The sequence below is a fragment of the Typopeltis vanoorti genome, chromosome 25 (genome assembly GCF_054136105.1).
Source record: "Typopeltis vanoorti isolate ZY-2024b chromosome 25, IOZ_Tvanoo_1.0, whole genome shotgun sequence".
Taxonomy (NCBI): domain Eukaryota; kingdom Metazoa; phylum Arthropoda; class Arachnida; order Uropygi; family Thelyphonidae; genus Typopeltis; species Typopeltis vanoorti.
This window is the reverse complement of record NC_143573.1, coordinates 55,046,693-55,074,346: the sequence shown is the minus strand read 5'-3', so window position 1 is coordinate 55,074,346 and position 27,654 is coordinate 55,046,693. Positions and strand designations below refer to the sequence as shown.

The 27,654-nt window shown below is 34.8% G+C and overlaps 1 protein-coding gene across 3 annotated transcripts in view; it reads left to right on the top strand.

Annotated features, from left to right (window-relative positions):
- Positions 1-27,654, top strand: part of LOC150092757 (uncharacterized) — a 480,655-nt gene that overhangs the window by 428,209 nt on the left and 24,792 nt on the right. For all 3 annotated transcript variants that reach the window (XM_090414390.1, XM_090414391.1, XM_090414389.1), the window contains one exon: positions 9,933-10,175. In XM_090414390.1, the coding sequence (XP_090270516.1) occupies positions 9,933-10,175 (243 nt within the window). The remainder of the gene's footprint in view (positions 1-9,932; positions 10,176-27,654) is intronic.

Sequence of the window (27,654 nt, the reverse complement as noted above, 5' to 3'; positions counted from 1 at the left end):
AATTTACAAAAATCAAATATTTTTTCATATCCCTCGAATCTATGCTGATATTAGTTAGACAATTTAGGAGTATTTGGAAGCAAATGTAAGTATTTTGACTAAGGTCTAATCTTCTTTCTATTATTGTTCTTAAACAGAGTATTGCCTCTCTTGTTCCTTTATTCTTTCTGAATCCAAATTGGTCTTCATCCAATAAACAATCTATTTTTGAATAAATTCTATTTTGAATAATTTTTAGCAGAATTTTGCTAACATGTGGGATTAAAGCTATTATTCTAAATTGGCTGCATTTGTTTGCATTATTCTTTTTTGGTATTGGTATTATGGTTGATTTCATAAACTCCTTTGGTATTTCTCCTCTATCATAGATTTGGGTTATTAATTGATAGAGTATTAATTGTCTCATCACCTAGATTTTGTAGCAGTTCTATAGAAATATTGCCTACACTTGGACTTTTTCCCTTATTCATTTCGGACAGTGCTTTATCCAATTCTTCTCGCATTATTGGGCATCCTAGATTATCTTCATTTTGATTTTCTATGCTGATATCAAAATTAAGTTCGTCGCCATTATAGAGATTTTCAAGATAATTCTTCCATTCCATTAATATATCCTCAGATTCTATTAGTAGTTTTCCATTTTCATCTTTGATGGCATTGTTATTGCTGTTCTTATTAAATTTGAAAGTCAGTTTGTTAATTTCTTTGTAGGCTTTCTCTGTGTTTTCTTTTTTAAATAATTCATCTATGTTATTACACTGTTCTTCCAGGTATTCTTTTTTTGGCTTGTCTACATTTTCTTGTAATTTGATTTTTAAGATATTTGTATTTGGCCACATCTTCTTCTTTAACAGCATTTTTATATTTTCTTCTTTCATCCATAAGGCCAAGGATTTCATCTGTTATCCAATGTTTTCTTTTTTCTTTTTCTGCATTTTTCAATAATTGATTTGATGAATTTGTAATTAATTCTTTAATCATATTCCATTGGTTTTCAATATTATTCTGACTATTTTTGTTTTCTGAAATGTTATGATCAGTTGCCTCTTGGTATCCTCTCTTTACTTCTTTACTCTTTAATTTTTCAAGGTTCCATCTTATTGGTTTGTATCTTTGGATTTGTTTCCTATGTTTCAGTTCTGTTTTCATTAAGACAAGGTTATGGTCACTACTAATGTCGGCACCTGGATAGCTTTTGCAATTTTTTATTTGGTTTCTGTATCTTTTCTTGACCAATATATAATCTATTTGATATCTATTTGAATCCCCAGGTGTATCTTCTTCTTTTTGGAACTTGAAATAGTGTATTTGCTATAACTAACTGTTTTTGTGTACAAAATTCTATTAATTGCTTTCCTCTTTCATTCCTACGTCCAAGACCAAATCTTCCTGAAACATTATCATTTCTCTCTTCTCCAACTATAGCATTCCAATCTCCCATTATTATTGTATTTTCTCTGTCTTTAAAGCTGCTCCAGATTTCTTCTATTTGTTCATAAATTTCTTCTATTTCTTCATCGCTATGGCATGTAGATCATTATAATATTGGGGTTTACTGGTTCATTTTGAATGCTTATCGCCATGATTCTGTCACTATAGTTAATTATTGTAGTAATCAACTTTCCAACTTTTTTATGAAGCATTATTGCAACACCTGACGCGCCCTTCCTTTGTCCTGAATATATTATCTGAAATTCTCCACTCCAGAAATCACCCTGTCCCTCCCATCTCATCTCACTAATGCCCAGAATGTCTATTTCAAGTCTTTCCATTTCTTTTTTCACATTTTCTATTTTACCTGGTTCTAGCAGTGTTCTTGCATTCCATGTTCCAATATTCAGCTTATTTCTTGTCTTCATTTTTGAATAAGTACCAGGATTTCGTTGGCTGTCGACCTGAGAAGCCCGGTTACTTCTCCTGCCAGGCATGACTCCTTCAGTGAAAGCTCCATCGCCAATCTTGATTTCATTTTTAACTTCCATTGCTGCTTTTACTTGGGAATGTAATGTAGTGGTTTCCCCTTGCCTTCCACATCGCAGTATTGTAACATGTATGCTACAGGAGGTTAATACAAGTAGTGTGCTGCTGCCCACTACTATAACTATTAGTGGTTAGTTGAAAGAGGAGAAAACACCCCTAGCCCTCGAGTACTCTAATAGCTTCAGGGAGAATGGAGGAGCTCCTCCTGAGGTTAGTAAGCAAGAAAAGAGACAGACAGAAAGTTTTAAGTAAAGAATCCTCATTAGGAAGAATGTTAGTATGAGGGTAGAAGCAGGAAGTGGAAGAGTTAGAGAAAAGTATGACCAAAAGCTTTGAAATAGATCATACTTAGCTCTGGGACCCTGGGTTAGCCATGCTCGTGTCTGCAAGTAGCAAGCCCCATGGGGATAATATTTGTGTACTATAGACTAAATGCCTTTCATGGATGGAATTTACAAATCAACAAACAAAAGAAATAATAATAATAAAATAACCTCTATATATATATATCAAATATAGGTTACTGCAAACGTCTAGTCTGTTGACAGAAGAACATCAGAAGAGTCCTGATTTATTCCCTCATCTCCACATCATACTCTTCTCTTGGATTCAAGGACCTGGGTTGAAATCCCATTTAGGATGCAAGTAATATTTATTTTTCATCTGAAGGTGAGGTAATCCTCTCTCATGGAGATGTGGCAGGAATTTTATTTTCGGAAATGTGTTTTTTTCCTCCAAAGTACTGCAAAGCAAACAAACCAGCCAGAGAACGAACACAAACACACATTGACGGAAATAGCAGACTGGAAAATACCAGATTAATTACCTTATTGTTACTAAAAATTGGTTTATAAGAAGCCAGGTAACAGTTAATAGTAGCGACACCACTGATGTGGAAAGATCTGGCTTTGAATCTCATATAGCATACTAAGAACATTCCTAACATGAACATGAAATAGATGGTGTCATATGGAAATGGCAAGATTTTTTTCTCTACAAACCAGACAAAATGGCCAGAGAACTCATTCACTGAGAGACAGCTGTAACAGACTATAGTGATAGAATTAACTGCATTATCATAACCAAATCTTTGGTTTATAAGAAAGCCAAGTTACATGATTATAACAAGTTATCAGGCTTAATGCATGAATGATGGGATTGGATATATATATATATATATATATATATATATATACACACACACATACAGTAAGACCCCATTTAATCATTCGATATAATGTTTTTTTTTTCCAAACCCTAAAAAAGCACTAAATATTCCATGATTCAATATAACGCAGTTCTACTCAAAGCCTAAAAGAGTGCTAAATTTACGCTGATTCAATTTATTGCTGTATTACCCTTGATTCATATATAATACGATTATTCCCAAACCAATAAGTGAAAGGTGATGATTTGTTGTAGTGCTGTAATTCTCCTAAACCCTAAATCTATATTTGTTCCATGCATTTGTTTTCCCCATACATCGTGTAGTTGTTCATTGGTAGTGAAACAGTGTCCATGTTATCAATACAATTTGGAGTGCTGTGCAAAACATTATTTATGTGCTGTAATCATTACTATCATTTTTTAAATTATTCAAAATAAGTAGGTGTAAAGATGATAAAAACAAAATTGATACGAAAAAAGCATTTCGCTCGACATTAAAATGCAGGTGCTGAGGCAATTAGAAAAAGGTGAACGTCAAGTTGACATTGGAATTGCTTTAAATTTTGTCTATGTCTACTATAAGAACAATTTTAAAAAACAAGGACAAAATGAAGTGTTCAGCAACCACAACCACAATATCTTCTGCAACAAAGGTAACCCAATCCAGAAGCAATGTTCTAGAGCAGTGATTCTCAACCACAGTGGCGCGGCACTTTGGTGTGGCGTGAGATTTTTTAAGTGCGCCGCCACTGCGAATACCCACACATAAGCGGCGTCAGACAAGTCAGAAAAAATTGTTCATTACTTTCCAAATTTAGAAAGAAAAAATTTAATTGGATTCGGAATCCATTTGTGATAAATGACACATCGGTGTATGAACTAACTTTGAAAGAAGAAGGAGAACTGATTTCTGTGTGTAATAACCGAGATTTAATTTCAAAACATTCAGAAGAATCAATTAGTTCGTTCTGGATTAATCTTAGATACGATTATCCAACAATATCACAAAAACTTTAAGTGTGTTATTACAATTTTCCACATCTTATTTGTGTGCGAATTCAGATTTTCGGCTTTGACCGATATAAAAACGAAAAAAAGATCCAGACTTTTAAATCTGGATGACGAAATGAGAGTAGCATTATCATTTATACGCCCAAATATAAATGAAGTTATCAAAAAAAACATGCTCAAATTTCGCATTAAATGTAATTTATCATTAAATAAACATTTTGTTTACTTTGTAATGCAATTTTATTTTATATTTTATTGCAAATTATTATTGTATGCTATTTTTACAAAATATATTATAGATACATGAATTAATTAACCAAGTAAAATTCTTTTAAATTTAACTTATTGTTAGTGTGCCGCCAAATTTTAAAATTATTAAAAGTGTACCATGAAGAAAAAAAGGTTGAGAATCACTGTTCTAGAGCATAGGTTCCCAACCTTTTTTGCCCCCCCCCCTGGCTTTTAGCAAATTATCCAGTACCCTAATTCATTATAATAAGAAATAAATTTTTAAGTTTACCATACAGATTCAAATAATATAAGAAATAAACAGTAATTAAGTTTTCATAAAAGCTTTATTCGGTAAATAAATCAATTAAATTATCATAAAATTGTGAAATATTTATTAAACTGCAGTAAAATCGACTAGTGAGACCCTTGATTCTGTTTCTTATCCACCAACAGTTTTATTCTTGGTACAGTTTTTGAAATAGATACCCACATATCATGTTCAGGCTCCAGTTTGTTTCTTGTTTTGGACTTGATTAAAAATAGAACTGAGAACCCTGATTCACATAGATAAGTTGTTATAAATGGAATTATAGCCATGTAAGCATATTTGGTGATAACGGGATATGCTTCTCCGAGTGTACACCAAAAATTTTGTAACTTCATTGATTGGAATTCAATTCGGAGTTTCTTGTTATTGCGGAGATCAATAAGCTCATCTTTCGCTGGGTCGTTGTCACTGATTTTTTCTAAATCAATATGAAGAGGGTTACATATCCAGACTTCATTCATTTGGTTAGGAGGAATTATTCTTGCAAGTGCTTCTTTCAAAGTTTTTAAAATGCAATGTAATGCTATCACGAACTTCCTGTTTTAGTTCATATGCCGGATCTGAAGTGATTTCATCAAGAGATTTGAAATTGGCAAAGTTGCCTAACTCCACCCATCTTCCCCAGAGAGTCAATTTTTCTTGAAACGATTGTATCTTTTCTTTAGTCTCTGTGAGAATGACATCTGTACCTTGCAGTGAAATGTTCACAGAATTAAGAATTCCAAATAGATCAGAAAGATAAGCTAGAGAAATCTCAAAGTTTGGATCTTTGAAATATGAAGCAAAAGCAGATTCTTTTTCGACTAAAAAAACTTCAATTAAATTTCTAAGTTCAAAAACCCTTCCTAAAACATTCCTCTGGATAACCATCGTACTTCTGTATGAAGCAGCAGTATGATATGATCTGCTCCAACCTCTTCACACAAAGATTTAAACACATGGTGATTCAATGCTTTTGCTTTGATAAAATTCACAACTTGAACAACAACATCCAAAACGGCTTTCAAATTATGTGGAAGTGTTTTAGATGCTAAAGCATACCAGTGAAGGATGCAATGGGCTTGTAAAAATATTTCAGTTGATTTCTTTAACTAAAGCAGTGAAACCTGATTTTTTCCCCAACATAGCAGGAGAACCATCAGTACAAATAGATTCTACTAATTCCCATGAAAGGCCATTTGAATCAAAAAAATCATTCACAAAATCCATAATGTCCACGGCTTTTGTTGTTTCTTTCAAGGGTTTACAAAAAAGAAATTCCTCTTTTATTTCATTCTGATGTATATATCTAGTAAAAACAAAACGCTGTGTGCAGTTAGACATCAGTTGATTCATCCAACTGTAAACTAATTCTTGCCGGACTTTTCTTGATTTCCTCCACTACCTGTACACGTATGTCTTCTGACATTTCTCGAATCCGATCACAAATTGTATTATGTGATAGTGGTATTTGTATAATTTTCTCTCTTGCTTCTTTACCACACATCAACTTAACCATGTCCATAGCACATGGCTTCACTAATGTCTCAGCAATTGTATGTGGTTTCTTTTCTTTGGCGACCCTCAATGTGACGCGATAACTGGCCTCCAGTGCTGGCTTCTTTGGGGTAATAAATCCATGAAGTGTGATATTCTTACCAAATTGTGCTCGTTTTATTCTAAATAAGGACTCTGACTCGTTAGAATGTTCAGGATGAACATTCTGGAGATGCTGTCTCAATTTTGATGGCTTCATACTGCCATTGCTAAATATCTTGGAGCAAATGAAGCACTGCGGCTTTTGCACAAGCACAAAAGCTTCTTTGTCAAGCACAAAAGTAAAACCATATTGCACATATGAATCTTGGTAACAGTGTTTCTTTGGCATGGTCAAATGTTTCTTGGGTCTGCAAAAATAATATTTTTTGTATATAAATCCTGATTTAACCTTTCATTTTAAAAATAAGCTAAAAAATAAATAATATTTTAATGTATTTAAATCGTGATCTATCCTTTCATTTTTAGAATAGGCTAAAAATAAACTATAAGCTACTTATGATTAGATTAAAATTTAATCAACAAAAGTAATTTAGCTAACCTATGTTTATCACTAAAACGTGTGTACTGTGAGCATGTCGAAATGAAGCAGTTGGAGTGTGTACCATACAGTAAGGCATGCACAGGAGGTGCAGATGCTGCGGAGGCGAGCCTTGAGGGAGCGCCTATCTGGCAATTTCACTATCTATCTTGAATCTTAACCAGGCATTTTGAGTTATTGGACCCTTCAGTGAGAAAAAAGTCTATGCAACCTCACTGTGTCCATGTCCGAAAAGAGACCTGAAATGTTGCTGGTGTGGCTGACAGATAGCATCAACATGGAATAGCCTGGAAATGTTGATAACATGACTATTTTTGGAATATATTAATAGCATAATATACTTATTTACCTGCTATTCACTGTACCCCCTGGGGATACGGGTACCCCAGGTTGGGAACTCCTGTTCTAGAGGAAATGGAGAAACTTCTTTCCATTTGGATTGATGATGAAACTGAACACAACATGCCATTAAGTCAGAGAATAATCATGGAAAAGGCCAGAAGTATTTTTAATCATATTCAAAAACAAAGAGAGGATACGAGTGAAAAGTTTGCAGCTAGCAGATTCAATTCAATAGATTTTAAAAAAGAAGCAACCTCTACAACATTCGAATCACCAGAGAAGCAGCGAGTGCAGATACTGAAGCTGCTTCAGCCTTTCCATCAACTTTAAGAGCAATAATTAAAAGAGGAAATTATCCTCCCAAACTAGTTTTTAATGTTGATGAAAGGGATTCATGCAGAACATGAAAATGAAGATTCTGAAAATGAAGAACCAAAGACTTTGATACACATTTCCTCAGTAAAAGTTTGGTAATAATAACTGAAATCGTTGATCAATTTGTAGCGAATGATCCAGATTTTGAAAGAAGTACAAAAGCAAGACAAGGCGTTTTGGATGCGATCTCTTGCTACCGACAATTTGTTAATAAGAGAAAAAGAAAATTACACTAGATGACTTCTCACTAAAAAATCAAGAATTTCAGAAGAGCCAGAACCTTCAGCAGCAGGAAAATAAACTTTGTATTTCTGTGTACATATGTATATTTTGCTAGTTAATATAAAAGTAACTTAAAATTAAAGTAAAACTTGTTTATTCTTGGTGTCGCACATTCCCCTATCCCTATTTACTATGTGTTAAAATGACCCCGTTTAACGTTGTTTCATTTAGCGCTTTGTCTTCTAGGAATGCATTCTGAGCATTAATCGGGGTATTACTGTGTGTGTGTGTGTGTGTGTGTGTGTGTGCGCGCGCGCGTGTGTGTGTGTGTGTGTGTGTGTGTGTGTGTGTGTGTGTGTGTGTGTGTGTGTGTGTGTGTGTGTGTCTGGCTCATTGGGTATTGGCATTGTCATTTGGTTTAGAAGACTTGAGTTTGAATCCCGTCTACAGTATAACAAATATTTATCAAGGCTTTTCGAGTAAAGGTAAGGTAGTCCAGTCTCACATCAAAATGGCAGTGTTTATCATTCTTCAAAAGAGGCCAACCAGCCAAAAGAACACATGCAATTTACAAACAAAGCAGATAATGCAGATGAGATTAACTGTCCTATCATGAGCAGTAATCAGGTTTCTAAGATGCCAAGTTACTTGAACGGGACAAGCCACTGAGCCTAGCATGAAGATGGGATGAAGGATATTATTATTATTATTATGTGACACCTTCAGGGAGTCCAAAGACTCATTGAGGGAGAGTGTGCCAACAGCATCAAATGATTTGATCTAAATCCCTTCCAACTACTAACTGCTCTCAAACTTGCTTAACTTTTTACGTGAGCCATTTTAGCAGAGGCTCTACCAATCGGTCAATCTTTGCTGGATATATATATAAAGAAGAATTATAATCATATAATATATATATATATCATCCTCTATTTCAACCACAACGACAACACGTAAATTCTAACTACCTTATTAGCATTTTTTACCTCAGTTTTAATTATCCTTCTTTCCTGCATATGATAATCACCCTCATCAGTTTTAACAACTAGTATATTTTGGAATCATTATTATTATTTACACCTTCAAGGAGTCAAAAGACTCATTGCGGGAGGTCCTTCTTAGGAAACACAGGTCTGTCAACACTCATCGTGGGAGGTCCTTCTCAGGAAACACAAAATCTATCATACCACACCTTAAACTCATTGACTGTTCTCGCTCTCACCACTCTATCTGGCAATGCATTCCACAGTTCAACTACCCTCCACACAAAGAAACCACTCCTCATTCTCTTGCTCACAGTTTCCTTTCGTAACTTCCAGGGATGGCCCCTTGTCATCACTCCTTCGTGCTGTTCAACCAAGCGAAAGAACTCCCCAGTGTCAACTCTGTAACCACCTCTCAACAGTTTAAAAGTCTCAATCATATCACCTCTCCTTCTTCTATCTACCAAACTCTGCAGTCCACATTCCCTCAGCCAATCCTCATAACTAACATTGCACAGTCCTGAAACTATCTTTGTACCCTTTCCACAGTTAATTTATCCCCTTCAAATCCTGGGGACCAAATCTGTTAGTTTGCATCAATGCTTTATATCAGATAACTTTTGGTCTATTATTCTGTAAATATGAGTCATTCCATAAATCCTTTATAAGGAGTGCTATATTGAGATTCAGATAAAGTACTCTTATAGAAAAATATTCAAATTGTTTTTCTACTTTGAAACAAATTCAGTATATATTTTTCTGCAGGTCATACTTATGCCAAGTTAACTGTGGATAGTCCATTATTAAAACTACCATATTTGAACTGCAGTGGTTAAGATCAAGGAAAGAAATGCTGAATAAACATAAATGGTTAGCAATTTGCATATACTTTTCCTTTCTTTTTTTTTTTTTCTCAAGAAAGTTTTTGGTCTGATATTGAAGCCATCTTCTGTGTTGTGTCAAGTATTTCATATTTGAAAAAAAAGTGAATATAACAAATTCATTTTGCCACCAGCAGACCATGGTCTGATCATACTGTGTGTAAAATTCTTTCCAGTTTGTAAATTTATTATAGATTTTATTCCTTTTCCCACTCCCCTTCCCCTCCAAAAAAAAAATATATATATATATATAACTATTTATTGATACTTTTTTCATTTAGAATATTTCAAAAATATTGGCCATAATTTTTTTTTTTAATTTACTAATTTTTTAGCAAAAGAATATATAAAAGAAACTGATAATGACTTCAAAAATCAAACTGGGAGATCTAAGGAGAGTATTCAGAATGATCACATTCTGAGTGGACGGCAAGTTGAACACCATGATATTTCCTCATTACCTGAAAATCAGAAATATGAAGAAATAAATGAGCAAAGAAAGACTGGAATTAAGAGAAAATTAAAAAGAAATGGCTTTGAAATAAATAGATCATCAAAAGGAAAACCTTCAAAAGAAGGTAAGTGATATTCTTTACTTTGTTTAAATGAGAAGTAAAAACAATGCTATTTTATTTTTGTCCTGTATTTATTTCCTTCCAAAGGATAGGGAAACTAGCTATGCCAAAGTAACATGTCCTCAATGTTACCATGAAAGAAAAATAAAATTAATCAGCTAGATGCAATATACATATCATTTATTTTTACTAGAAGCTGGATTATCATACCTCCAACACTAGCTAAAGTGTTGGAGGTATCATTTTTTAAATTAGCTTCTAGGCTACACATTTTCTGAGTTAAACCAATAATGGTATTTTCTTTTTCTTTAACAGTATTACAGGTTCTTTTATTACAGCTGCTAATTATTTCGTCTGGAAATGCTCCTTTATTTTCTGATCAAATGATACAAATCAACTCTAGCTTGTAAACTGGACTTCGTATTATTCCAGGTAATGGAATTGCAACATTATCACAGAAGACCTTACTCTCTACAGATCATGATGCTTGTTATACCTTCCCTTAAACACGTTTAGAATTGGGCACTCACGAGTAGAACATTCCATACTCACCACTCTCTTGAAAAAAAAAAAAAAAAAAAAAAAAAACTACTGTTCATTCCTTACTCTCATAACCCTCATACAACTTCCAGGGACGATCTCTTATTGTCATACCATCTACATCATTCCAGTTAGGAGACCATCTTAGTCACTTGCTTCTGGATCTCTCTCTCTCTGTAATTAATATTTTCTTATCTCTCTCTCTCTCTCACTATCTCTCTCCATTCATTCAGATGATCAGACCTGTGCCTAGAAGTCCACATGTTGTCTAATCAGTAACTTATACAATGGCACTGTCATCTTCTTAAACATACTTGTCAGTGTTTTTTTTTTTCATTTTGGGGAAGCAGCAGTTTTCTGAGTAACTTGCACAACTTTTGTAATATATACCTTGAACTTTTAACTCCCTATCTACCATCACTACAAGAAGAGCCCTTACTTTTTCACCTCCTGGAGCAAATCATCAACAGCATGTTTCATTCCATTTTCATTAGACAACACTGAACTTCTATGTCCATTCATCTGCCCATGGTACCAGCCTGTTTGAATCCTCTTGAAGCAACATCACATTAGAGTTATTTTAATAATTTTCCCTAATTTAGCAAATCATCTGCAAGTGTCGTCTCTCAAATTCTTTAATCCATATACTGATGAATTATATCTCAGTATATTAAAAAACATCAAGAATAGAACCCTGAGGTATACTGCTTGTTTTCTCTCCCCTCCCTTTCTCCTTCATGACATTGTCTCTTACACAATGGTATTTGCATTTTTCTCCATTCATCCCAGTTTCATCAGTAATTTGTTATGCTGCATCAAATGCCTTTACAAAATCTAAAAAAAAAAATGCAGAAGTACATCTATAGTTTATCCCAATTATAAAATCTAACCAGGTTACTGAAAGAAAACTTCCCTTTAAACCCATGCTGTCCTCTTTAAGGATTCTTGTTCTCATCAATCCAATTTTGTATTCTGTCTAACCAGCCTTTCTCTCTAACACATTCATGTGATGATGAATGTGTTAGAGAGAAATGATGTTCAAGCTGGTCCATGATTTGCTGTCATTGATTTGGATACCTCCCTTTTATTCAGTAAAACTATTTTCCATTTCTTGACCCTCTGCACACTTCTTTAAATATATGTGGTCAGATATCAAACTTATCAGGTGCAATCAAAGAGTACGATGAATGTTCATCGTACTCTTCAAAAACATTTATTCAATTAAATACAAATATAACTTTGAAGGAAATTAAGTTATATTTGTATTTAATTGAATCTCCTTGGCTTGCTACACACTTCTCCCAACTTTCCAGCCACTTTCTGAAAAAGTTCTGTAAGTCATCTTTCTTTAGTTCTTTTAAGCTCACTGCCATGGCCATTTCAATTTCTTGTGTCAATGTAAAATATTTTCCCCATCATTGTCAATTTCAACTTTAGAAAGAGCTAGAAGTCAGAGGATGCTAAATTGGTCAAATATGGCTGATGTTTGCACACAGTAATTTGTTTTTTGTCCAACAAGAACTGTCGAATAAAAAGAGATGACATGGAGCATTATCATGATGCAACATGCATCATCCTGCAAACGTTCCATTACTCCTTTATAATAGTGAGGGTTGACTGTAGTGCCTCTAGGTATGAACTCCAGTTGCACAATACCCTCCAGATTTGGGAGGGGGGAAAAAACAGCAGGACTTGGACATTGGATTTCGATTGGTGCACCTTCTGAGGCAAGAAAAAGTTTGGATCTGAAGCCACACAATCACACATTTCTGAGCACTGCTTTCCATTTTTGCAACCATGATACAAAACATGGGTACACCAAAACTATATTTACAACTAAGCAAGCAAACTCATCAAGTGACTGACAGACACATATGAGATCACATTATTCCTCTCAGCTTCACTCTTCCTCTGATAGATCAAGCACTGTGGCTACGTTCCCTGTACTTTTTGATCATACCTCGTACTTAAAATTCTAAACACTTCATATTCATGAGCTTCAGTCTTTCCCTCTAACAAAATATTAACAAAACAATCATATCATATCGTCCACCCTTTCTTCTACATCCACTATGGAATTCTTAGTATTTTGCTTTGCTGCTTTATAAGTCTCCTTTCAAATGCTGATTTCTGCTTCATCACTACCTTTTGTCACTTTCTTGTTCCATACCTTATACTTATCCTCTTTATACCCACCTGTCAAAATAATGTCCTCTACCTCTGAACTTCCTGCTTGATTTCATAATGCATCTATGTCATCCTACTTATCTTACTAATCAGTACATTTTAATCATCACTGATTTCCTTCTTCTTAGATGATTATTATTATTGTATGGGCACCTCCATGGAATCCGAAGACTCATTGCTGGAGACTCAAACTATGCACACAATCTGTCATGCCTCTCCCTAAACCATTAACAGACAAAGTGTTCACAAATGACACTGGTAACCCATTGTAAAAAAATCTAGTACTCGCACTTGTACTAGCCACACCTTTACTCAACTTTCAAGGATGATCTCTTGTTCTGCATTCTCTAGTCAAGTGCTGAAACATTTTTCCTGCATCAGTCCTATAAAATTCTAAGTAGCTTAAATGTTTCTATCTATCCCCTCTTTTTTGCCTCTCAACCAACTTGTCCTCTAAACTTTAACTCTCTGTCTACCACCACCACCACCACCCTTAAATCCCTAACTTCATCTATTTCCTGGAGTACAGTTCGATCGATATGGTACATAGCTTGTAATTGATTTATCCCAAAATGCATAACTTTACATTTCTCCACATTAAACTGATACCCATTATCTTTTGCCCATACTGACAGCCTATTTAAATCATCCTGCACACTCTCCGCATCACCTTGATTAACTATTACTCTACCTAATTTTGCATCATCAGCAAACAACTGAACATTTCCTTTCAGATTATTTCGTATATCATTTATTTACAAATTAAACAGTAGTGGTCCTAGCACAGAATCTTGCAGCACACCATTAGTTACCTGCATTCACCTGGATTCTGCTCCTCCATATACCACTGTTGATATCTGTTTGGCAGTGACCCTCCTATCCACATAGCCAGTGTCATATCCATCCCCATTGTTTGTCATTTTCTATGAATAATTTATGAGTGCTGTAGTAAAAAAAAAAAAAAAAAAAAAAAAAAAAAAAAATCCTGCTAAATGCAAGGTTCGTGGTGTGATACAGATTTTGTTGGCAGAAAACAATAGTACTGCAGAAATTCACCAACGACTGTACAGTGTTTACGGACCTAACATGTCATTTAGAAGGGCACAATAATATTCACAATCAAGAGAAAATTGGATGGCTAAGTGTGGTGACAGACAATTTGGTGGAAAGAGTGAACATGAAAATTAATTGTTTCTCACTGAAGAAAATCAATCAGGAAGATCTCTTTTCTGTCCCTGCAGATGGTGGTCGTCATTTTTTTGATCAACAGTGACTGAATTTTTTTTTGCTTTCAGGGGTGATGAATAGTGTTACTGCATTGATTGTTGTTTTGACTCAACGTTTGTGTGCGAAATCCACATTTTGTCACCCATCACGATACAAGAAAAAAAGTTTATCTCCTTCATTTTCATAACACTCCAAATATTTTTGAGTTGATTCCACTTGTTGCTGTTTATGTGCACTGGTCAGCATGTTTGAGACACATCTGGCACACAATTTCTTATATCTCAGTCTTTCTGTCACAATTTCATAAATGATTGAGCATGAAACTTTGGGGAATTTAAAAAGAAAATTCCATAATTCTGAAACAATGATTCTCACGAATTTGCGTGTTCACTCTTTCCACCATATCTGTCACCATATTTGGCTGGCCATTGTGCTCTTAATCATAAATATTGTTGTAACCTTCTTTAAACAATGACACTATTGTCTAACTTTACTGATTACGTTCGGCCCATAAACCTTACACAGTTGTCAGTGAATTTCTGCAGCACTGTTGTTTTCTGCTAACAAAATCCATATCACACCATTACCTCACAACTGGCAGGATTTTTTATCACAGCACTCATTATAAATGATAATGGAACAAAAGTAAAATTCTCAACAGCTAGCTAATGAGTCACTCTGTGCTACCTATCATACGCCACTCTATAATATGGGAGAAGGGTTGCGCATGCGCAATCCCTCTCCCATATTAAATTATTTGATGGTTAATTGTGAATGGACCTTACTTTCTGAACACACCTTGTATTATTATTAACAGATCTCTATGAAATAAAAAGACTAAACTACAGGAGATACACACTCACACACAGAAAGATCATCAAAGCATGCTTTAAACCCCTTCATAGTTTTTGCACTCACCACACTCTCAAGTTGCTGAAGGTCTCTATTCAGAGAATGTGCTCCTTACTTTCCTGTTGATGTCCTCCCTATATATCTACCCAGAAAGGTCTCTATCTATGTCTCTCTCTCTCTCTCTCTCTCTCTCTACTCCATGAAAAATCTCCTCCACATAATCTGGTAACAAATCCCTTCTCCTATTCACGAGGCTCTACAAATTGCATTCCCTCAATCTGTCTTTATATTCCACATTCCAGAGACCCAACACCAGCTTAGTAAGTCTTTTGTAGACCCTCTCTAAGATATCATCATCTCCTTGAAAATCAGATGACCAGATATATGCACAGTAGTCCATGTGTGTTGTGATCAAGGCCTTGTACAAGAGAACCATAACCTCTTTGATTCTGCATGTTTAAGGTCCTCCTTATTATTAATTCATTGTGATGCTCTCACAATTCAGCAATGTGACCCTAAACTCTAAGTGTGTGTCCCCACCACTTCCAGATTTCTCTCTTTTCTGGTCCACTTTCTTCAGAATTTCCCCATTAATTGTAATTTCCCATCCTTGCCTACCAGATTTCAAACCTTACACTTTGCAGCACTGACTTGGTACCATTACTCACTTATCTGCTCACCACATAATCTCTTCATATCCTCTTATAAGGTTACACCAGCTCTATTCGTCATAATTTTTTGCAATTTCACATCATCTGCCAATAGCTGCCTATCTCTAGTTAAGCCTGCCTGGTATTACTAATATACAAAAATGATAATAATTCCAAAAGAGAGACCTCCCCCTCCCTGCAGGACACTGATAGTGATTTTCTTTTGGGATATCCCCCTCCCCTCAAACACACACACAAGTTGCTAGTTTATTATCCAATTCCATTCATTAGTTTCATTGCTGAGAGATTTATCCAAGGCCTTTGAAAAATAAAATCATACTACTGTATAGTATTGTTCCTTCTCCAGTGAATTTTTCACCTTGTTGTACATAAGCAGATTGCTAAAACATGACCTCCCTTTAACAAATCCATGCTGACCATCACAAAGGATACTGCTATTATCAATCTAAATCCTTAACTCTCACTAACCTCTTCAACACCTTAACCACAGACACAGAGATTGGTCTATAATTTATGGCCTTAGTGTTATCACTCACTTTATGAAGTAGAATAATTTTACCCTCTTTCCATTCATTTAGGACTTGTCCTGTTGCAAGGCTCCTGTTAAACAGGTATGCCAAGTGTGGCAGTAAACTTCCTGAAGAGTTTCTTTAAAGCATGGTGATATGTTGTCAAGCCTACTGCCTTATTAGCATCAAGTTTACTTAATTGTCTTTGTTTATCTCCTGTTTGCTTACTATTAATCACTACTCTAATATTATCATCTACACTTAAGCTTCACATGATGTTGCATTCATGAGAATAAAATTCACTGATAAACTGGTCACTGAATTTACCTCAGCCTATGTAGCAGTCCCCATTGTACTATTTTCATATGCTAAATCATTCTCCCATTATCATAGATTCTTCTATTTGTCACATATCAAAAGAACTCTAAGATTTTTCTTGCCTGATTGGCTAATTTCTACCTGTACTACACTTTTGTTGTCCTTACCAACTGAGTCACCTTCCTGGTCAATGTACTCCTCATGCAACTGATTATTATTACCCTTCATCTTGTGCTGCCTCTATAAAGCCTTCTTTTCCAGACTGCATGTTTAATCCCTTCATTCATCAATTTTATTCCTACCATATTTAGCCTTTTCTTTTGTAATACACTCAGACCTTGCTACTGTTAAATAGCTCTTGATCAGTTCCTCCTAAGCAGAAATTGTTCCCTATCTACTAAACTCCTCTTTCCATGTTACAACTCCTAGTTGTCTCCCATGTTTTTCATAATCATAAGTTTTGGATTCAATCCTCCTGCGATGAGTCCTCAGACTCCTTGGAGGTGTCACGAATAATAATAATAATAATAATAATAATAATAATAATAATATATATCCTTTCCTAACTGAAGTCCTTATACAACTGGCTACAACCCAGGTAATTATCTCATGGTCACTCTTGCCACCTAGATGAAGATTAAACACTATTCACAATCACATCCTCTGATGATGTAATCAAGTGTAAAATTTGACTCATGTGCACCCTCTGTTACATATTGCCTAAGATAGTTGTCCTTCAAGAACTTAAAAAATTTCTTTTCCTTACTCCCAGATGCTATCTCTGTATTCCAATCTATATTACCATAATAATCATCCTTTTTCATGCTCACTAAGCCAATTTGCCTATACATTTCTTTGTCTCCACCCCTCAACATTTCCAAGCCTGTAGCAACAATTCAACTAAATATCTCATCTTATCAAATTTGACCTCAGACCAACACCATACTGCTTCAAAACCACTGCCACTTTTTTCCTGTTGTATCTGAACCTTACATGGACATAATTCCCTTGCTATGATCAATAGCACTCCCCTCCTTCCCTCCTTGCCCTTCCTATCCTCACAAAAAATACTATGCTTTTAAACATGATCCATACTTTTATACAATTCCATTTGTCCCTCAGGTGCATTCCATACATCAACAAACTGCATCCCTTTCTCCTCACACAGCTCTGCTAGCATATTATTCATGATTTTTGCTTGTCATCTCAACTACTCTTTGTCATACCTGAAGAACACAGTAGAAAGAGTAGTTAGACACTTATAGTAGTTATTATTTATATGGGCACTCTATGGAGTCAAAAGATTCATTGCATGAGACCTTCCATTAACACACAATACCTATCATACATCTCCTTAAGCTTATTCACTGTTTGAGCACTCATAACCACCTCTGGCAATCCATTCCACTCATTCACCACTTGTTAGGAAGAACACTTGTAGACCAACAGATCTAAGTATTTTAGCTATACTTTATGCCCTATCAACAAGATATCTGATTTTCTAGGTTCTGCTAAAGATAAGCTTCCACCTTTGGCACATTTTGGAGTGTATCAAATTCCTTGCCATTGTGAATTATCGCATTTTGGCCAAACAGATAGAGCTGCACATGATGAACTTTTATACTTTAAATTCCATCAGTTAAAAAAATCAGGACCTATGAAATGTGCTATCACCACCAGACAGTGAATCTTTTGGAAGAAAATTAAGGTTTTTCCATAAAAGTAATTAATCTCTTAACATCTATACAAAGAAAGTTGTGAAAACTTACTACATCAGCCGAATCTAAATAGAAACAATGGACTTAAATTATACCTCTTATGAGAAATAGTTCCTCTTCACAAGTTACAGAATTAATTTAATTTTGACTTATTTTAATTATTTTTTTTAAATCTCTTGTTAAAGTTAGTTTTACTAGAACATTAATGTATTTAGACCATGTTTCATTGCTCTGTTCTTGTTATTTAATTTAAAAGTCATACTAAAAATGCCCTTAATACTAGGATGAAAATTTTATGCCAATAAAATATTTATATTAGTTACATCTGTATTAACAAACTGGTGTAGCTCAGTGGAAGCAGCATTTGCATCCCCTACTAGACCGAAAGATATTTAAAGTTCAAATTTGCTGAATAGAGGAACTATTTCTAAGCCTTTCTTTGACTGGTTCCTAAGTTAATAAAATTTCTGGCACTGGCAAGGCAGTTTTTTTTTTTTTTTTTGTATCGTAAACTCAGGTTTTTCATCCTGCAAACTCAAGACAGTCAGCCATAGTACCCACACTATTTCAGACAATAACATATCTGGTTAGTGTCAGAAACCACAAGATGGTAAAACTTGTTTTTGCCAGTCCCTTCATCAGTTGCCACTTATAATTAGTAATAGTCTTGGACTAGCTATCTCTGATTGGCTACTGGGTGAAGATTGAACTGCCCACTCAGTCTCCAAAAGTTAGATAGGGCTAAGGGAATAAAAGGCATTAGCTGATCATTTTTTTTTAATCTGTATTATATTTAACTAATAAATGAATTAATAAAGGATGAAACATATCTACAAAATTTTAAAACTTGTTGGATTTTTATTGTTGTCAATAATTATATTTAAGCTCTGTGGTATTTTGGTTACTACCATAAATTTTGTCTTCATGGTGTCTGTTATCGTTACATATCATTTACTGTTGTGTTTAAACTATCTCTCATTATATGCAAGTCATTTTTTCTGTTTTGAAAGATGATGACCTTGTTATCTGCAAATCTTACAAATTTTATCTTAATGTCACTGACTTTCCTCTCCCTCCATTCCTAGAGGGGTTTTCATCAAGCCTTCTGCAAAATGATAAACAGTAGTGGTGATAAGAAAAACCATTGTCTTATGCTTCTCCTGAGGCGTACAAACTCTATAGTTCCAATACCTAATGAGATCTGTCAAAGTTTTGTCAATTCCTATTTCTTTAATGAATTAAAAAGTCTCCTCCTTGTTAAATGCCTTTTCAAATTCTACAAAACAAATGTGCAATTTTCTTCATATTTATAAACTTTTGTTCTCCAGGTATCCTGAATTGATTCTACAGCATTTCTGGTTACTTTATTTGTGTCAAACTCAAACTAGTTTGTTTTAATATAATTTTCAATAGAGTAGCAGAAGCTATTCTATTCATGATGATTTTCAGTAGTATTGTCAGTGGATAAGAATGCGATGCTCTATAGTGGGCAACACAGCTTTATAAACAGTAGATCCTGTCTTAGTAACTTATTCACATTTTATAATAAAGTGACTGCAGAAATGGATAAAGGTAATGGCTACAACATGATACTGCTCGACTTTGCCAAGGCATCTGACAGAATACCACATGGAAAACTATTACAAAAACTGGAGAGGATGGGAATGGATATGATGCAAGTAGCATGGATAGAGGATGGCTGATGGACAGACACCAGAGAGTAGTGTTGGATTCTGAATATGTAGTAATTTGAGTGATTAATATTTACTTCAGAATCCAACATGATCTTCCATCACATAAGCTAAACTTGTAATTATTTAATGTAAATCACTTGTTTATAATTTAATATTCATATAACTACTTTTAACTTTATTTGATATTTAATTATTTAATCAAGGATATATGTATTAATAGTGATAAGACTGTATTTAAATATTATTAAGTTTATTTTATTTATTACTATGTTAATATTATAAGAATTTGTATTTGATAATTTAACTGCGCATTAATTGAAATGTAAATATTCTCTATTTATTCCTATTTGTAGAAGTTTAACGTTATGCAATAGCTCAATTTGATTATGTTTTGTTTTGTTGTCATGGAGACGTATGTAAGTGAATGAGCGCGAGTTTGGAACACTGCGTGAGGGTGAAAGCTGAAAGTTTAGTTAAAGAGAGCGCGTGAACAATTTAGGCGGGAAGAACGCTGAAAATATAGAGATTGGAGAGAGGAAAAAAAGAGAGATTGGCATTCAGTTGGAATCGGAGCATTCAGCATTCGGAGAATAAGAGTGCGATATTACAGAGTCGGCAAGTCACTCAAGTAGCTAATTTAAGTCTACTAGTCGAGAAGCAGTTAGCTAATAAGTTGTAGAATAACAATTATAGCTACGGAAAACAGCTGAGAGACTATTAAATAGACTAGCAATACTTGAGTTGAGATTTAATTTCAGCGCCAACCTTTCAAGGACATACGGAACCTTGAGGCAAAGCACAAAATTACTAGAGAATAGTAGAGGCTGTAAAGTTGAAGTTTACCGTTAGCTGTGTTTAGAATTATAGTGCCTAAAGAATTAATTGAATGCCGGAGGAATGAACAACTGTGCACATAAAATCTAAAGTTAAGGAATTATTGTGTATTGCCTTAATTCATAAGTGATTAGTAGTACTTCATACAAGAACGTTTGATTAAGTGCATTGTATCCGTTGATTAATTCAGTTATTGCTTAGAAGATTTATTTTAATAAGTGCCGTTTATTGTTAAAAGTGTTTACAGTTATAAAAGGTGTTTGTGTGTAAGTTGATGAAGAAAGAAGATTATCGGTAAGATTATTCCAACCACTAATATTCCTTTGCAGAGAAGTGTGTGAGTTTCATCCTAGAATTTCCTTATACTAACAGTAACTCTTGCGAAAATTAGCTGAAGTATAAATTTAAAAGTGTCTGTTTGTGAAGAGGTGTTACTGCAATTTTTGTCGTATTTGAAACTTAAGGAACTGTAAGAAGCTGTGTTATAGAGATGACGGATTTACCATGGTCTGAGTTTGTATGATTGAATTTATCAGAGAAGTTAAAATATTTGTGATATCTTAATAACTGATTTGAATTTAAGTGTAAAATTTGTGATTCTAAAATTAAATGTTTGTTTTTGTTAATCAAAAGATGTATTTTGTCTGAATCTCTTTTACTGCACCATTCATAAACTATTCGAACCAAAGCAGGTAAATTAAGTAAGTTAAATATTCTCGGCCAGTATATATAATAACAACATATAAAGGAAGGGTAGTTGAGAGTTGGTTTATCTTCAATTCTTGAACTAATTCAGATATAAAGTGGCGCAGTCTTTAAATATAAATTTTCTTTATATTTGAATTAGAAATCAACTTACAACTTATCAATTAGTTAAGAACATCATAATAGTAATCATGTCGGATCCAAAGTATAGATTGAGAAGAAGTAGGATCCAACAGTAGTATATGGTGGGGCGAAATCTAAGAGAATGATAGTGTCTAGTAGAATACCTCAGGGTTCGGTACTAGAGCCTCACTACTCTTTAATTTGTATATCAATGACATAGGGAAAGATTTAAGATGGGATAGTTAGTTGTTTGCTGATGAAACAAAGCTGGGGAGAGCAATAGTTGATAAATGTGATGTAGATATCCTGCAGGATGATTTAAATAAATTGACATTGTAAGCAAAGAATAACGATTGTCAATTTAATGTTGGCAAAATGTAATGTTATGCACTTTGGGTTGAAAAGGTTGCATATTGTTGGATTCTGAATAAGGAGAAATTTAAATTATTAATATTCCTTACAGAATCCAACTTAATTCATCATACCAAAGGCTATACTTGTAAAAATTATTTGATATTAATCTCATGATTGTAAATTATTATTCATATAATTGCCTTGAGTTTATTTATTAAATTTTATTAATTAATCTAAAATATGTGTTAGCAATGATAGAACCTTGTATTGAAATATTATTCTGTTTATTTTGATTATTCCTAAATTAATATTATGAGGAATTGTATATATAAGTTTAATATGCCTTATATGAATTATAATATTTTCATTTTTTATTTATCACTATCAGTATGTAAAGGTATAATGTTATGCAATATTTCTGTTTTTATTTTATTTTGTTTGTTACTGTGGAGACGGGCTAGAAATAGCTAGCGCTTGCATGGATCGCGAGATATGGAATTCAGTGGGAGAGAAAGAATTGACATAAGCTAGAGCATGAGAAACAATTTTGGGTGGGAAAAAGAAGGGAGGGATATAAGCTGAGAGCAGAGAAAACCGGGGCTCTTCTCTTTTTCAGGACTGACCATTCGGGGACACGAGAGCATGGAGTATAGCACAGACAGATGAGGAGAATAGTAAAGGCAGCAAAGTGAATGCAAAAGATTGCTGTGTCTAGAACTTTAGTGCTGTTATTGGACTATTTGAGGACCGGAAAAGTAATAGGCAACTGAGAATAATTCTAGAAGTTAAAGAATTACTATGTGTTCCATTAGTTTCATGGAATTTTAATAGAGAGCTGAATTGGTCGAATAGTTCATTAATAGTTCAGTTATCATTGAGAAGATTTATTCTAAGTAGTGTTGCCATAGTGTGCTAAGTAAATATAGTTATAAAGTGTGCCCATAGTGAAATTGATGAGCAAAGGATTTATCTGGTAAGAACTGTCCAATTTTATGTTACTTCAGTGCAGAGATATATATGTAATTCCTCCTGTTATACCCCACATTAACTATAACATTTTTTGCTGAAATCAGCTGGAGTATGAAGTGTGAAAGTGTATACTCATGAAGCAGTTGTTGTTGTTGTCTTGTCCTTTGAAGAGTCTTAGATGTTTCCGTGTGCTCCTTGTACTGCTTTGGCTATGTCTGTGATTTTGTTTGTATAGAGCTGTTGTTCAGGATTAGGATCTATTTCTTGCAAGGCTGCTGTAATTGCTGGACAGGTAAAGATGTGAGTGGGTGTCAGTTCAGTATTGGGGCAGTTGTTGCAGTTTCTATATGTTCTCGTATCATCTGTATTGATCTTCATTCCTCTATAATGTCCTGTTCGTAGTCTTGCTATCGTGGTGGAGGTCCTTCTGTCAGCATTGATCTCGGGAATTTGATGTTGTATCACTGATTTCAATGGAATTAGTTTAGCTTTTGCTAGTGCATTGGCATCAGCAAGAGTTATCATATGAGTTTCTTGGTTGAGTTCTCTGGCCTCTTTTGCTAATTTAGCAGCTGCTTCGTTGTGATCAATGCCTACATGAGCAGGAATCCATTGTAAAATGCAACTTTTACCTAAACACTTTAGTTGATTTAAGAGTTTATGGATGTCTTGTGTGAGCTTGGTATTGCCATTTTTGATTGCCTCCATAGCTGATCTTGAGTCACTGTAAATTATAATTCCTTCAGATTGTTGAGATGATGACAGATTTAAGTAGGCCTCTAGTGCTTTATTTATTGCGTAGAGTTAGCTGGTAAAATTGGAAGCGATTCTCCCAGATCCAACTTTTATTGAAAGTTTTTTACCTTTCGGGAGTAGAAGGAGAACAGCAGCGCCTCCATTAATCATATTGGTGTCTGATGATCCATCGGTATAACAAATAACCTGTTTGGAGGATGAAAGAAAGTTGATGGTATTTAGGCCTTTTTCTTTAAGCATTTCTTTTGGTTCTTTTTTTGTACAGAGTTTGGTAAGGATTAGATTTATGGAGGTATTTGAAGGTAAAGGACTGGAAAATAGAGGTTCTTTGTTTATGTGAACATTTAGCTGATCAAGACCTATTTCTTTCCTGATAGTGTCATCATATTGTAAAGTTGATGATCTGTGAAGTCTGCAATTTTGGTTCCAATGTTCATAAGTTTTTAGGGAGATATGATCACTTTGGTAGCTTCTGATATTATTTATGAATTTTATGGTGGCAAATTTTCGTCTGTCCTCCAGCAGGTCAAGCCCACATTCCTGTTGGGCTCTGATGTTGTTAGTGGATGAGACTGCACCAATGATAATCTTGGATGCTTTTGCTTGTATTTTGTCTAGTTTTTTCTTTACCGATGAGGTCGAAGGTGACCAGATAGGTGCTGCATATTCCATTATTGGCCTTATTAGTGTAGTGTAAGTAGTTTTGAGGATTTTTGGCTTTGCGCCCCAATTTGTTCCACAAAGCCTTTTCAGTATATTTAATTTTTTTAGAGCTCTGTTGGAAGTGTTAGAGATGTGTTGTGCAAAACGTAATTCCTGATCAAGCGTAATACCAAGGTATTTTGGATTTGTGACTTTTTCAATTAGCTTGTTATTGATCATGACTTTGGGATTGTAGGAATGTCTGTTTTTCCTGTCTGTACTAAATGTACTTAGTTTTGTTTTGTCTGGGTTGATTTTGAGTTTAAGTTCGTCTGACCATTTTTCCAATCCTCTCATGGATTTGTTTAGAATTTCCTCTGATTCTGTGATTTTAGCACTAGTGTGCCAGATGGCTATATCATCTGCATAGCAAGTTACTTTTGTGTCTTCTGTAAGGTAGGGATGAATATTATTGACATATAGAAGGAATAGTAAGGGACTGAGTACTGAGCCCTGGGGAACACCAGCCCAGGTTCTCCGCTCTTTTGATATTGCTGCATTGATTCTGACTTTGATCTTTCTTCCTCTGATGAAATCAGCAATCCAGATTAAAGCGTTTCCTCTAATTCCAATATCATGTATTGTTTGTATTAATTTTTTGATCCAAACACGATCGAAAGCGGCAGTCATATCAAGGAATATGGCAGTTGTCTTTTTTGTTGGTTTTTCCTGAAACGAGTCTATTATTGTTTGGCAGAAATGGAATAATTGATCTGTTGTCGAATGACGAGTTCTATAGGCAGTTTGGTAGTAGTTGATTTTCTTATTTTTTGTCAGCCAGTGCATAAGCCTGGAGTGTATGATTCTTTCAGTAATTTTACAAAGTATGCTAGTTAATGCGATAGGTCTATAACTGACATTCTGCAGCATTTTTGTCAGGTTTCAGGATGGGTACAATAACTGATTTTTTCCATTCTTTTGGGAGTTTGCCTGTTCGCCAAGAGGTATTGAGAATGTCCAGGAGTTGTTCTTTGGCATTTTGGCCAAGGTGTTTGACCATATGACCAAAGATAAGATCATTACCAGGGGATTTATTAGGTGCAGTTTTCTCGATTGATGAATTTAGTTCACTTAGTGTAAATTCTTCGGAGAAGGTGTCATTAGTTTGGTATGTTCTTGCTTGTTTTAGCATTTTACTTGTGAGTTTATTGAGGGGCTTGTCCTCTCTGTTATATGGTGACAACAACTGAAGCAGTTGTTGTCACCATTAATGTATTGAGACTTCACTGACTGTGTGATAATAGTAAAATTTGTTACTAAGAGATTTTGTGATATTGGACTCTATTAAAAGTTATTTTAATATTGTGAAAGCTATAAGTCTGATAGCAGAATGCCCATAGACTGAATCTGTAAGATGTTATGACCAGTTAAGCTAAGACATTTATATTATCTTGTTCTCAGAATTGAGTTTATATGTATAATATATAACCCTTAATTAAATGTTTTGTTTTGATGATTTTAAAATTGTGTTTGCCTGAATCTCTTTTACTGCACCGTTCATGAAATTATCGGACCTAGTGGGAGCTTTAAAAATAAGAGATAAACTCGGTCTACGTAAGAAATAATATTGATATAAAATTAGTTGATGCTTGGTTTCACTACATTTCATTAGACTAATCTAGATATAGAGTGCAGTCTAAACATATAAATTTCTATATATTTAAATTAGTAATCAACCAGCAACTTATTACTTGTTTAAGAACAGAGCTAAAACAAGATGGAGGATCAAAAACAAGGAAGTACGATCCAACAATATGGTGTATCATATTTATGGTATTAGTTTGCAGGAAATTGACCTGCAAGACACCATGGGGTCAGAGACTCATCTAGGAGGTCCTTTTCTCATATACACAGCTCATCATACCATGCCTTAAACACACTCAAATTCTCTGCAGATACCACACACTCAGGCAAGGCATTCCAATCACTCACAACTCTGCATGCAAAAAACTAGCATCTCACCCCCCCCCCCACACACACACACACTCACACCCTCCTTATACAGCTTCCAGGGATGACCTCTGATTCTTCCCTGATCTCCCACCGTTTTCTATAAAACCTCTCCATATTGATCCTATAACAACCCCTTACCAACTTGCAGGTCTCTATCATATCACCCCCTCCTCCTATCCACTAAATTCTGCAAATTGCATCTTCTCAACTTTTCCTCATATTCGACATTCCAGAGATCAGAAATTACCTTAGCCAGTTGCCTATAGACCCTTTCCAACATCTCTTCATCCTTTCCAGGTGACTAAATCTGGGCACAGTAGTCCATGTATGGCCTAATCAAAGCCTTATACAATGGAACAAGAATCTCCTTACTTCTACAAGTCAGTGTGCTCTGCATCATTCTCAGAATTCTTTGTGTTGTCCTCACAATTTCAACAATGTGTCCCCTAAATTTCAGATCCTTATCCACTATCACCCCAAAATCCCTTATTTCCCCCACCCCCAACAATATATATCCCCACCAAGCATAAATTCTACATCCCATCTTTGTTTCCCAAATTTTAAAACCTTACATTTTGCAACATTGAACTTGCATCCCCATTTCCATGTCCATTTACTCAATTTATTCAAGTCTTCTTGTAAGGCCATAACATCTTCTCTCTTCTTAGTTTGTCCCAACTGTGCATCATCTGCAAACAACTGAATATCCCCATCCAAATCGTCATCAGTATCATTAACATACAAGGTAAACAGCAATGGCCCTAAAACAGACCCCTGAGGCACACCACTAGTGACTTTCCTCTTCAGGGATATTGCTCCCCCCAACACAACTTACTGATATCTATCAGATAGCCAGTTTCTGATCCAATGCATTAATTTAATATCCAACCCTATCCACTCTGGTAAGTTTGACTATCAACTTATCATGTGGTAATCTATCAAAAGCCTTTGCAAAATCTAAGTATACTAGTGTGTATCCCTCTCCTCTGTTCAAGGAGCCGTCACCTTATTGTAATAAGTAAGTAGATTACTAAAACATGATCTCCCTTTAGCAAATCCATGCTATACATCAAACATAATACCATTGTTGTCAATCCAATTCTGGATTTTAGTTCTCACCAGCTTCTCCAACAACTTAACCACAACACCTGACACACAGATAGGTCTATAATTTGATGCCTGAGTTCTATCACCTCCCTTATGAAGCAGTTCAATCTTACCTTTCTTCCACTCCTTTGGAACTCAACCCAGTGCAAGACTCATTTTGAAAAATATGTCAAGGCAGATGTCAACTCCCTGGCACATTCTTTCAGAATACATGGTGATATATAATCAAGTCTGAGAGCCTTATTATCATCAAGTTTGATCAA